The 13,035-nt window shown below is 40.4% G+C and overlaps 1 protein-coding gene across 3 annotated transcripts in view; it reads left to right on the top strand.

Moving 5' to 3' along the window:
* Nucleotides 1-65: 65 nt before the first annotated feature.
* The window catches only part of apc (APC regulator of WNT signaling pathway), a 32,176-nt gene continuing 19,206 nt past the window's right edge, over nt 66-13,035 (top strand). The window contains exons 1-3 of one of the 3 annotated variants that reach the window (XM_057819079.1): nt 66-274; nt 7,222-7,380; nt 8,655-8,742. In XM_057819079.1, coding sequence (XP_057675062.1) covers nt 7,243-7,380; nt 8,655-8,742 — 226 coding nt within the window. In that variant the 5' untranslated portion in view covers nt 66-274; nt 7,222-7,242. Of the gene's footprint in view, nt 275-318; nt 4,385-4,510; nt 4,846-7,221; nt 7,381-8,654; nt 8,743-13,035 lie in introns of those variants that run through there. The other 2 variants (XM_057819078.1, XM_057819080.1) reach the window with 2 other exon arrangements.

Here is a 13,035-nt window from a genome sequence, read left to right as displayed (position 1 = left end):
TCCGAAAGACAAAAAAATACTACCCAAACGCGTCACCACGCTCCTCGCGCATGCGCAGAAGAACAAGATGGCGGGCCGCCTCCTGGTCGGGAGGCCGAGTTAAAAAGTGAAAAGTTGGGCCAGAGAAGTTGGCGGAGTTGCCCTTTTGTGGCGGCCTGGCATGTCGCCGCCGTTTCGGCCGCTGTCCGTGCACATTTTCCGTCTCCCGTCGCCGGCCTGCTCGTCAATGTATCGCCCGCGAAGCGCTCGTTGATGCTTTTCGACGACACGTAAGGTAAGAAGAAGCATATGCTCTTATCTTAGCATGAGCATTAGCATCGGGGGAGGCATAGTTTGGTGTTAAGCGCCCGTGTTAATGTTCGAAATGAATTTGGACGAAAGAAAAGGCGTCGCACCTTACGACTGACTCGTACACGGAGTAACTCAAGTGGTTTTTGGTTTTTTTTGTATTTCTTTTTCTTTCCGCCCGATTCAAGGGGATGCTAAGAAGTGTTGTTGTTGTTGTTGCCATCCTCGTGACGTTACCGTGGCTAAATAGTTGTTTACTGCTTGGTTTAGTTCTGAACCCAATCACTGCCATTGGCAGTGATCTACATCAATTCTATTTCAAAGGAGTCATCCTGTTTTGTTGCAATTGACAGCGATAGACGTTAAATTCAACACCCGTTTCAAATTTTTGGCAGGCAAGGAGTTAAAACATGCTTATTCTTCCTCTGGTCAATATGCACCCTCCTTGAGTTTATCATTGGTAGACGTCCAGTCTATTCGAAGAGGGAGGTTAGCAGCGAATGAACGAAAACACTTGAAATAGATTGGACGTCTATCGTGATCGGTGTTTTTTTTTTGTCAGCCCTTTTCATTTTAGTCAGTGTTTTGGATGAAAATACTTATTAGTCATTTTAGTATGGCTTAGTCTTCTTTGAAGATATTGAAGCAGTTTTCGTTTAGTTTGTAGTCGTCAGTCTAAACTACTTCTGTTATTAAAAAACGAGATGTCATCTGCTACCAAGTTATGTCCAAACCACTGAGCACAGTGCTTCGTCTGATGATAATGCACTCGGCAGGAAAACGGTACATTATTTTCAATTGGTGATACCCACCAGGACGCCAACAATTTTGTCTTGTTATTGTCTCGTCAGACAAAAACTGGCATTCGTCTCGTTATGTTTTAGTCTCCGGAGACCAGTGCTTAATTTTTAAATCATAAGGTGCCGGAATGCAAAGTACATATGACAGCACAGGGATGACGAGACGGGCACAGGTCCAGGAACATAAGCAGAAAATGGTGCTGAAACAACATGCAAATGCCCACTTGCCCTGCTGTGGGACTTACACTCCTCAATTTCAGATAATAATAATAATACATTTTATTTCTAGGGCGCTTTTCAAGCCATACAAAGATGCTTCACAAGAGAGATGGAATCATAGTACCAGGAAAACAATCATAAAAAGATTAAAAGCATAATATCCATGGAATAAATGTTGTGACAAAAATTTAGAATTAGTTAGGCTATACTCTGCACAGCATGGGAAATTGCCCACATAACAACAGGTGGGACTGACAGTCAGCAATTAGTCTCTCAACAGATCTCACTTGTAAAACATAAAAAAGATTGGCACGCCTATTTAGCTTACCATATTTAGTTGTCCAAAACATTCCGAGTTGGCATTGTTGCTTTTCTGACTCATTTGTCTGTCTGTTAGGCATGTTGAAATACCGTTTGATCCTAAAGTTTTTTTGTAATTTATGTCAGTGGCTGAGTTTTTGGTCCAGCTTCTGAGCGTGTCAACAAATCTCTGACTCTTTCAAATAACAACAACTTTTTAAATGAACGGCGTGTCATTCTGAAGTTTTGTTTCCACTCGAAAAGTTAAAACAGCAGCTGATCTGACGATCAATCTCCATGTTTTGCAACGTGACGCTTTGTTTTGATTAATCTGCATATGTCAGACGTCAGTTGTCAAACGTCCTTTCGGAATAAAGGCAGACACATGCAAACGCTGGATCGGAATAGATGAAGTGACATGTAAACAGCTGATGTGAAATTTCCATTCGGAATGATTTGAATCGGTATGAATAAAAGTCAGCATGTAAACGTGGCTATTGTTACCAGTATTTCCAAGGGGCCGCTGTCCCGTTTCAGTGTGACCGGCATTGCCAATTTGGCGTAGAAGAAGAAGTGGGTCAGCGTATGGGGGAGAGAAGGGAAGCGCGGTGTTGACTTTAACTACGGTTCGGAGTTGATAGCACCGCTAACCAAAAGTGCAGATTGGAAACAACATGCAATTCTTGTGATATGTTCTGTAAATGAATCTTTTCATCTTATTATTTTATATATTTTTAAAAAAGGTTTTTATATTGCCGCATCACCGGGGCTGTAATCGATACGGTAATTTCTGCGTCAACGTGGGGCTCTTATTGGTGTTTCATTGCGCCAGCGCGACGCTCCGATGCTTCTTGGACTGCATAGCCGCTCGTCAGTGACTTGTTTTTTGTTTTGCATTTGGGTGGCGGAAAGAAGAATAAAATGACGGGGTAAAAAGCGTCAAGGTTCCGGTGTTATTTTAGCTGCCAAGCTTTCACTGAGCAAGCGTTACAATTTAAAGCGACTGTTTTCTGTGCAGCCCAAATGCTTGATGAAAAGTTTGGGCAACCATGACTTAGAATGGTGGTTTCCAGTGTTATCCAGTGTGTGCTCTGTTCGTTAAAACGCACTGATTCTTAGCGTTATTTATTGTAGGGGGCGCTAGCGTAGCAAGTGATGATAATGAGTTCTTCACCTGTCATTAGGGTTGTTCCGATCATGTTTTTTTGCTCCCGATCCGATCCTGATCGTTTTAGTTTGAGTATCTGCCGGTCCCGATATTTCCCGATCCGATTGCTTTTTTTTTTTTTTTTTGCTCCCGATTCAATTTCAACCTTTCCCGATAATTTTTCCCAATCATATACATTTTGGCAATGCATTAAGTAAAAAAATGAATAAAACTCGGACGAATATATACATTCAACATACAATACATAAGTACTGTATTTGTTTATTATGACAATAAATCCTCAAGATGGCATTTACATTATTAACATTCTTTCTGTAAGAGGGATCCACGGATAGAAAGACTTGTAATTCTTAAAGGATAAATGTGACTTGGATATTGTGACTAAATATTGCCATCTAGTGTATTTGTTGAGCTTTCAGTAAATGATACTGTAGCCATTTAACTGTTCTGCCCAATTGCATGATGGGAAGTGCAACCATGACTGTGCGTAGTGGCACCAATTGATATATCTTCTCTGCGTTGGGAAATAACATAGGGTGTTAAGAAAAAGATCAACTACGACCTTTCTTCCCCACATTGCTTCCCACGCTATTTCTAATTGTTGAGAGAGGGATTGTAAGGCTTTAGCCATTTAAAAAATGGCTCCAGAGACTGCCAAAATTCACTCTACTCATATTACGTTGTCTTTTAGCTCTATATATAGGTAAAACGGCGCCATTATAGATTGAACGTGACAATGCGTGAGTGCAAGCGCATGAGTTAATTGCGTTAAATATTTTAACGTGATTAATTAAAAAAAAAATTTTTTACTGCCGTTAACGCGATAAATTGATAGCCCTACTTTAAGCCATAACTAAAGACTCTGGATGAGTGTAAGACATTTTGTCTGTAACGTTAAATACAATTAGAAAACGATTTAATTAAAAAATACATATATATTAAAAAAAGGGATGTCCGATATTTTTTTGCCGATTCCGATACTTTGAAAATGACGTTACCGGACCCGATCGATCGGCATCTTTACCTGTCATTCCTCTCCACGTTGCTCGCCACGATACTATCATCAATATTATTACACAAGAGGTGCCGGATCAGACTAAATAAGTCCCGGAACACATGGAGCCCAAAATCAAGAGGTACCGGAACATGTTCTGGCATGATCTGGCTCAAATTAACCCCTGCCCGAGACACATTTTTCAGCTTGTTGTCATGTCGTTGTCAAGAAAAACTGTTCGTCGATGGAATATTTTCCATATCGACAACAATGCTCATGATAAATGCATTTCATTCCCTTCACTATTTGTACTTGAAAATTATTTCGAAGGGTAAAACAGTCATGTATTTTTTTCAATTGACAAGATACTGGAAATAGGCAAATTCAAAGTCACCAATCTGTAAAGAACGGGCAAATATTGAGATGCTGATGCCCCCCGGGGTGTCAGGCTCTGGTAACCCGGTCAGCGCGCAGGCTGCGGCTCAGGAAAAGCAGAAGCGGCGGGGGTCGGGCGGGGGAGCCCCTCCCTCCCTCTCTCCCCATTGGTCGCCACTCCGCCCAGCTGACGCTTCTGTCAGACGCGGACGAGGAGCTGATGGAGGCGACAGCGATGGGGTGAGCTGCCATTTTCTCCCTTTATTCTCTTTTCCGTGCACCCGCCGCCTGCCCTTTGTTCTAAGGAGGAAGCGGCGGGGGGGCGGGAAGCGGATCGGGGCAGGGGGGGCGCGCGACTTCCCGTCATTGTCTCCGTTCCGTTTTCTGGGCTTTTGTGAGGGTCTCGGTAAGCCGGGAAGGAGGGGCGGGCCCAGAAAATGGCCGAGCGCAAACGGAGGAGGACGACGACGTTCTTTTGTTATCGACGCCGCGTCCGTTTTTTAATTCACGTTCGGCATCAAGCATCGGTGATCTCCGCAAGCTATACATGGACCCCGGGGCGCTTCCTCGGCCCGACGATCTGATCAGCCGATAATAAGTAATCGAATAATGAACCGGGGAGGGCGATCTTTAGCCCTGCCGGTCGGAACGGGTCTGATGTCTATCGATGGCGATGAAATAGGATTTTTAGGTCAATATAGGTAGGTTTCCATACATATGAGGATGTGCTGTCATGAGAAGCATTTTTTCTTTCTGTTTATGAAAAAAACAGGCTAAACTGCAAATATTTCATGCATATGTCATGTGTACGGGGGGAGTAGGGCTACTATGATGACGTGAAACCACAACAATTTTCCTAAATTCCAAATATTTTTTTATATACAGTGGTACCTCTACATATGAAGTCAAGTCGTTCCAGGACCTTGTTTGTAAGTCGAAATGGCCGTATGTCGAGCAGGATTTTCCCATAAGAATACATTATAATTCCATTCATTTGTTCCACAGCCCGAAAACCTGCACTAAATCCTTAAAAAATACTGCTGTTACTATTACAAATGCCAATTACACATAGCAAAACAAACAAATTTTGAATAAAAGCCGTAGTAATAATAATAATTACTCCTGTAATAATGTAACGAATCGGGTTTTAATGTGGCGGACGTGTTTTGCGTGCTGTACCAGAACGCACCGTGTGGCTGACGTGACAAGTAAAATCTCAACCGCACGTTTTTCTCTAAGTTTTAATGTTTTTTTGTTGTCGTCAGCTGCGGCAAACAGTAGGCATGTTGTGTTCCACAAGTTCTGAAATAAATTATTTAACCCTGACGAAGTTGGCGATTTCTTTGGCGATGTTACCCCAATAATAATTGTCACCTTAACTTATAAAGACTGGCGAACGGAAGTCGAGATCTTAGACATTCTACGGCCGTACTGTCGAGCCAGTTCACGGATGCGCAGCCCACGCTCATATTTTTCTGTCATTTCCGTCTTCATTTCCATAGTAAGCGTCACCTTTTTCCTTTTTTCACCACCTGCACTAACCTTCTTGGAACCTGTTTTGTTTTCTCTCACGAGAAAATCTGCTGTGTGTCCGTCTGCGGCGCTGTTATGGTATATTTCGAGCATGTCATCGGATGTTGAAACAAACGGTGAATCAAATTTTAGGTCTGATGTCGAAACGATCGTACGTCGAGGTACCACTGTATATTAATTTAGAATGATTTTTTTTCTTTCTAAATGATGATAATTTGAAAACCAAACAATTCTTGCAATTCCTAGAGAAATTACAATTTTTAATGATTTTTAAAAACGAGTTAGAATTTTATTTATTTATTTTTTTAAATGTTTAAATGTTTTTTGTTAGAAAAAAAACCTAGCAGATCAGGGTACCTGCGGGGTCTTAAAAAGTGTTTAAAAAAAAAAAAAAACACTTCATCTGAGATTTGAAAAAATCAGATAAGTGATGAGTGGCTCAGAACAAAAATTTCATCTAGTATGGTTGGTCTTTCTGAAGTACGTTGGCCATCCTTCAACAAATATAGAGAAATGAGAAAACTGTAGGATAAACGCAGACTCAATATCAATGCTGTTATATCCTAATGGTCTTAAAATATTTGTTTGATGTATATGCATGTGACAGTGGGGAAATGTTTTTTTTTTTTTTCTGTTGGGAGGGGATAAAAAAGTGTCGTATATGGATCTTCCTGTAATTTTTTTGGTCAAATATAAATGAATACATTCCAACAAAAAAAAGTCTTTAAAAAAAAAAAAAAAGTCTTAAATCCAATAATTTGAAATTAAGGCATTAAAATGTCTAAAATAAAGGTCTTAAATACAAATTTTGAAAGGTCTTAAAAATCTATTGACGTTACTTTGCTACTTCACTACTACTACTGCTAGTTGTAATTGGTGCCAATTTGTATCACAGTGGGAAAGAACGAGGAATAAATTAATTTATGTTGCCTGTAATTCCAGGCCTCCAATTTTCCTTTAAATATTTGTAGGTTTTTGGCCATATCAATGTGAAATGTGTCTTAAATTTGATTCATTATGGTGTTTAAAAAATCTTTAAAAGTCTTAAATTTGGCTTGTTGAACCCTGCAGAGACCCTATATATGTTCTCTTTTTATTCATTATTGTTTTAATAAGGACAGTTTCTAGTTTTTACATTGTGATAAAAAAAATAGTAATTATCAATATTACCCTTTGAAATGGAATTTATGTTTGACGCAATTAACGCACATGCCCCGCTCAAACAAACTAAAATGACAGTACAGTGTAATGTCCGCTTGTTACTTGTTTTTTGGTGTTTGGCGCCCTCTGCTGGCGTTTGGGTCCAACTGATTTTAAATGGAAACTTTCTCCCCTTTTTGTAATAAAAGTTAATATTCTTTTTATGACATGAAAAGAAAACATTATTTAAACCCTTTAATGCATCAAATAAAAAAGGACAAACTGTGAATATTCTATTTCAATTTGAAAAGATGTGTTTTCATTTGCAAAAACACATCATAAAGTCAGGATTTTTTTTTGTTTTTCTGAGCGTTAATGATGATGATACGGTGTGGGTATGTCAGGTCAGAGGCCGGCGCTACAAGATGGCGGCGGGGGCATCGTATGATCAGCTGCTGAGGCAGGTGGAGGTGCTAAAGATGGAGAACTCCAACCTGCGACAGGAGCTGCAGGACAACTCCAACCACCTCACCAAACTGGAGACCGAGGCCTCCAACATGAAGGTCATTCATACTATTCAGTCAAAATTGGATTCATTTTTTTCTTCTGCCACCTACCTTTCTATGGCCTTATATTCGTGCCACTATTTTGAGTGAGCAATTAAAGATTTTGAGCACATAAAATTATATTGAGCAAAAAATGTAATCTGGTCTCCATAATTGTGGTTTTATCTGCTCAATTCCCCCCGACCTGCTCTCGCTCAATCTCTCGACCCCTGAGCTGGCCGATTTGTTTTCTCTGCGCGCTCAGTTTGGTACACTCGTTACAAATGTGCCACGAAGCCCACCAATAAGAGAGCTGGCGGAAGTCTACTGATTGGGTGAATTGGAAAGGAGAAGGCTAACTTCTTTGGAAACAATCAGTCGAATTGAGTGGATAAAATTAACATGCAAACACAATTATGGAGCACAGAGTAGATTTTTTTTTTTTTTTTGCTCAATATTATTTTCTATTCTTCTTTTCTATTGCTTGCTCAAAATATTTAATTGCTCGCTCACTATATTTTTCTGTGCTCAAAATCTATAATTGCTCGCTCAGAATAAACAAACAAATACACTACTGTTCAAAAGTTTGGGGTCGCTTTGACCCCAAACTTTTGAACCGTAGTGTATCATATGGGATTTTTCATTATGTACAATCCGGTTCAAAATTTTGGGGTCAGAGCGACCCCAAATTTTGAACGGTAGTGTATGTCGCCATACTTTTCCACATAGACCAAAAGTACAAAGATGGCTCACTTCTTTGTTGACTCATTAGCTGCTAGCCAACGAGTCCCCCATAAAGAGACTGTACGCTCAGGCATTGTTTGAGTTTCCGGCTTTTCCTGGTGACTTCCTGGAATTTACTCCCGCTTCCTGCACACGCACATCCCGTTTCCCGTACGCCCCGGCCGTCATGGCGCTGTACAAACCGGTGCGTCTCCTCTACCTAACGTCATCTTCTCCAGCCGTTCCCTCTCATGACACGCTCCTAGGCCACGCGTTCGCTAGTCGCTCGTCAGAAGTTGTCAGAGGAACCGGTGATAACACGCGGAATATAGAAACAGATTCGAAAAGGGTGCCGTGAGTCAAAAACAGGCTCGTCGGACATTTGTCGGTGCCGTACGATAAACACAGGTCTGCTGCTTTAAATTTTAGTTAAATTTTTTTTGGGTGTTCTTTTTTTCCTCCTGTCTCGTGATGATGACATCTGCCCACCTCCCCCGGTGGACAGACCGCGCACGCTCGGAGCGTGAATCCAAATCTGACGGGATGTCTGTTTTGTACCTCCCGAACAGGAGGTGCTGAAGCAACTTCAGGGCACCATAGAAGAAGACTCGGAAGAGGCTTCCGGCTCTCAGCTGGAGCTCATCGTCAGACTGAAAGGTTTGTTTTGGTCTTTTTTTCTTTTTCACTCAACGATCCGTTTGTTTGAACCGGGGTGGCTGACTTCCAAAGAGTATGTTTCAGTGCCAGTTTGAGCCCCTCCGTGTTCAATAAAGCAGTAAGAAGGATAGGGAAGTCATTCACTAGGCATGTGTCGGTATGAGATTCTGACGGTATGATAACCTGAAGCAAACATATCATGGTTTCACAGTATAACGGAATTGCATTTATACCTTTAAAATGTGTTACTTTGAGATATCTTGATTTAGAAAAAAAAATCCATTGAACATGATTTTTATTTTTCAAAACATATTTGCAAATTGGAACATAAATATAATGTTGAATTAAAATAAATACCGCTAGACACACTAAACACGCTGGAGTTCCCTCTCGTAGCTGGTGGCAAACGTTCATGATAGTGTTGACTAACCTTTAATTTTGTATAAATGAGAATTATATTGGATGTCGGTTGGCCGTCCTCCTCTAAGCTGTGGGTGTCTGTAACTTTTCTGTAACCCAAGTGTTCCCATACCAGCAATTTCGTTTTTTTCAATGGGGGAAAAATTTCACTTCTTCCAGCCATCGTGTAGCACAGCTGACTCACTGACACTGAGAAAAAAACAGTGGGGGAGGGTTCAACCTTGCCGCTTCAAGCAAGGGATTTCTCCCTGCATTTATGGTACATAAAAAATGGCTAATACCTTAGGGACAGTACGACAGAAAATTTTTGCGGTTTTGAAACCGTGACGTTTTCATACCACGGCATTCCTTGAAACCGGTCATCGGCACATGCCTATCATTCACGCGTTTCCTTGTTTTAGTAGCGATATTATCAGTAATATTACACATTTACAGTGCAGTCAGTTTGTCAGGCATGAAAATCTCTCAAAGGTGACCTACGTGAATTGTGTAGATCCGAGGAGAACATTTTTAACTCATTCACTCCCAGCCATTTTCACCGGAGCACGGCCCTTCGCTCCCGTCCGTTTTACTGGATTTTGACTGATTTTGCAAGGCCCACAGAAAATTGTGTTCTATTGCTATATAAACATGTAACCCACCAAAAGAAAGATTAATCTCTTCTTTCTGCAGAAAAAAAGTACATTTTTATCTTTTTTCATTCTTTAGAAATCTGCATCCTTTCGGTCGTCTTCCGCTGGCGCTCCGGCTTTGCGGTGTTAGGTTTAAAAATTTTACCTGTTGTGAGGGTCCGGGCCCCTATTAAGGGTAAAGACACCGGACTACTCCTCTGTCCTAACTTTACTTGTGTTCGTTACTCAGAAGCGAGGTACAGTGGTACCTCTACATACGAAGTTAATCCGTTCCAGGACCTTGTTTGTAAGTCGAAATGGTCGTATGTCGAGCAGGATTTTCCCATAGGAATACATTATAATTCCATTAATTCGTTCCACAGCCCAAAAACCTGCACTAAATCCTTAAAAAATACTGCTGGTGCTATTACAAATGGCAATTACACGTAGCAAAACAAATAAATTATAAATCAAAATTGGAATAATGTAATAAAAATAATAATAATTCCTGTAATAGTGTAACGAATCGGGTTCTAATAAGGCGGACGTTTTTTTGTGTACCTGAACGCACCGCGGGGCTCACGTGCCAGAGACAGACCGGTGAGCTTGAGTTTCACTTTCACTTTGAATGTTCTCTTGAGAACACCATCAATTGCGGCAGACAGCAGGCGTTTTGTGTTGAATAAGTTGTAAAAGAAATGATGAAAACGTGGCGAAGCTGGCGATTTCTTTGGAGACAATAAGAATTGTCAGCTTAATTTATAAAGACTGGCGAACGATGGTCGGAGGAGGACCGTGGAGATGTATTGTTGAGCCATTTCACGGATGCCCACCCCACGCTCATATTTTTCTGTCATTTGCATCTTCATTTCAAAGGTAAGCATCAACTTTTTCCTTGTTTCACCACCTGTACCAACCTTTTCTGAAACCTGTGTTGATTTGTCACACAAGAAAATCCGCCGTGCATTCGTCTGCGGTGCTGCCATTGTCGTCGTATTTCGAGCATGTCGTCGGATGTAGAAACAAATGGCGAGTTAAATTTTACGTCGGATGTCGAAAAGTTCGTGTGTCGAAGCGATCGTATGTAGAGGTACCACTGTATTCTAATAATTGAGTGCTAATCTAATAAAAAGAGTCACAGGCCTTGAGTTGCAATTTGATCCGAATGTATTGATTCCAGAGATAAAGCAATCAACAGTTACAGATATCTAGCAGATAGTTCTCTAGTCTGAGCAATTACAGAAAAGCAGAAGTATCGGTAAACCCACCGGCCAGGCACTTTCTTTATATACTCCATTCGTAAGAAAATTAGCATACTAAGAACATGGGGTGATGTGATGTCTGGATGACGTGAAGAGCAGGTGTCCAGACGAAAAGGCCTCTTCAGCAAATCCGGCCTAGACGCTTTGGTCAGCCTTTGGCGCAACCTGTGGCCCCTTGTGACCCTAGCGCCCTTCCTCTAAACAATGCGTACTTACCCTTGTGCTATGTTTAACCGGGTGAGTGTCTCACTTATAGGGAAGTAAATAATGCTGAAGTATTGAAACTTCACCAAACTTTAGAAACTTAGGGTTTCCCTGTGTCTGCAAAACAGGGATGTGACTATTCTGCTGCGTTAACATTAACAGGAAAGGGCATTTAAGATACTTTTACTTGTAGATTAAAATATAACGTAATAAGAATGAATGCGGATAAACGCAGTTATATATGGCGCAATTTTCCTAACTCACACAGCAGCTTGGCCGTTCATTGCCGTTGAATAGGGTTGCAGGTCTTACCAAATGTGCTACTGCCCTCCAGTGGCCAGTTTTATTGCTTTAAAATGGATTTTCAGCTGTGTGCTTTGGAGCTAAATTTAATCACAACCCAAAGATGTCTATTTTGGAAAGAAAAAAAAACGTAAACGACGTATAAATACGTCAACACTGAAACCACTAAAAATAGAACGTATTTATACGTTTTTGGGAGCAAATGAGTTAAAGGGTGGGGGGGTCGGTAGATTTTTTTTTTTTTTTTATTTTGTCAGACGATTGGTATGCAAGCGGGGAAAGCGGCACAAAGCCGAAACCGCGAACCACAGTGGCCCAAACATTGACTTATTTCAATGAAACAAAGGAGGGTACACTGTTGTGTCCTGTCTCTTCAATGCCAAGCTTGGCTGCACGTCGGCCGTGAATGAGCACCTAAAACACCGTCACCCAGTTGTAATTTTGGAAGACGACAGGAGACAATTACAAGCTGGCAGATTGTAAGTCCATCGAACTAACCAACGTCATTTTATTGAAGTTGCTAAGCCTGTCGCGATATGCAATTAGTCCATTTATCTCAAGTTAAATAAAAATGAGGGCGGTAATTTTCACGGCTGTTTTATTGCCATCCCTGGATACATTTTTGAGTGCGTGCTGATGGCATATGAGACTTTAGTTCCTTTCACAGATGTTTATTGGTCGTCAACACGCCGTAGAATTAAAGTTCAGACATACAAAATAAGGAAACACATCTTTATTAAACACTGTAAATGTTAGCATTGCTACATTGAGGTTAATGGGGAAAAAAGACAACCTATTTTAGCCTGCTATAAGACATTGGCAGTCTTCTCCAAAACGCAAACTTGCGGTTAAAAGGTGACACTACAAACATGAAAAATCGCTGGTTAACAGCATTTGAAAACGAAAAAAAAAAATATTACTGACACAACTTGCAATGACAAGAAGAGCTTTTTTTTTGCGGAGTTTCAAGCTCAATGTTGGCGGTTTCGCGAATGTACTTCCGGTGAATATTTCAAAATAAAAGCATGTCATGTTCGTCATATAAATAACGATTTCTGGAGTTAACCCCACATACTTCAGAATTCAAGTTCTACACTAAGACTAGATTTAAAATTACACCCTTTATGAAAATTCTGATTGGGAATGAATAATTTTTATACTTCTATTATATATAGTAGTATGCTATAATATTCATGCTAGATATATTTTTTTAAAGAGTTTTTTTGAATCATGTTGGAAAGGTGAAGCCTGTGTTCTGAATCTGTTTACATTCCAGTCTTTTGCACTAGTTAATGCTATCAGTATTTGACCTCATTGTTTATTTGTGACTTATTGTTGTTATTTACGTGTTTATTTGTTCTTTAATAAAGAATTCAAGTGTTCCAATATGTTTTTGTGAATTAATAAGCGTCATCAAAAATTTCATTGCTAACTTAGGGGAAAAAAAAAGGGGGAGGGATTATTAGTCAACTAATCGTAAAAATAGTCTGCTG

This window comes from Corythoichthys intestinalis, chromosome 17 (genome assembly GCF_030265065.1).
Source record: "Corythoichthys intestinalis isolate RoL2023-P3 chromosome 17, ASM3026506v1, whole genome shotgun sequence".
NCBI lineage: Eukaryota > Metazoa > Chordata > Actinopteri > Syngnathiformes > Syngnathidae > Corythoichthys > Corythoichthys intestinalis.
Note: the sequence above shows the minus strand (reverse complement) of the source record. Positions and strands in the feature narration are given on the sequence as shown.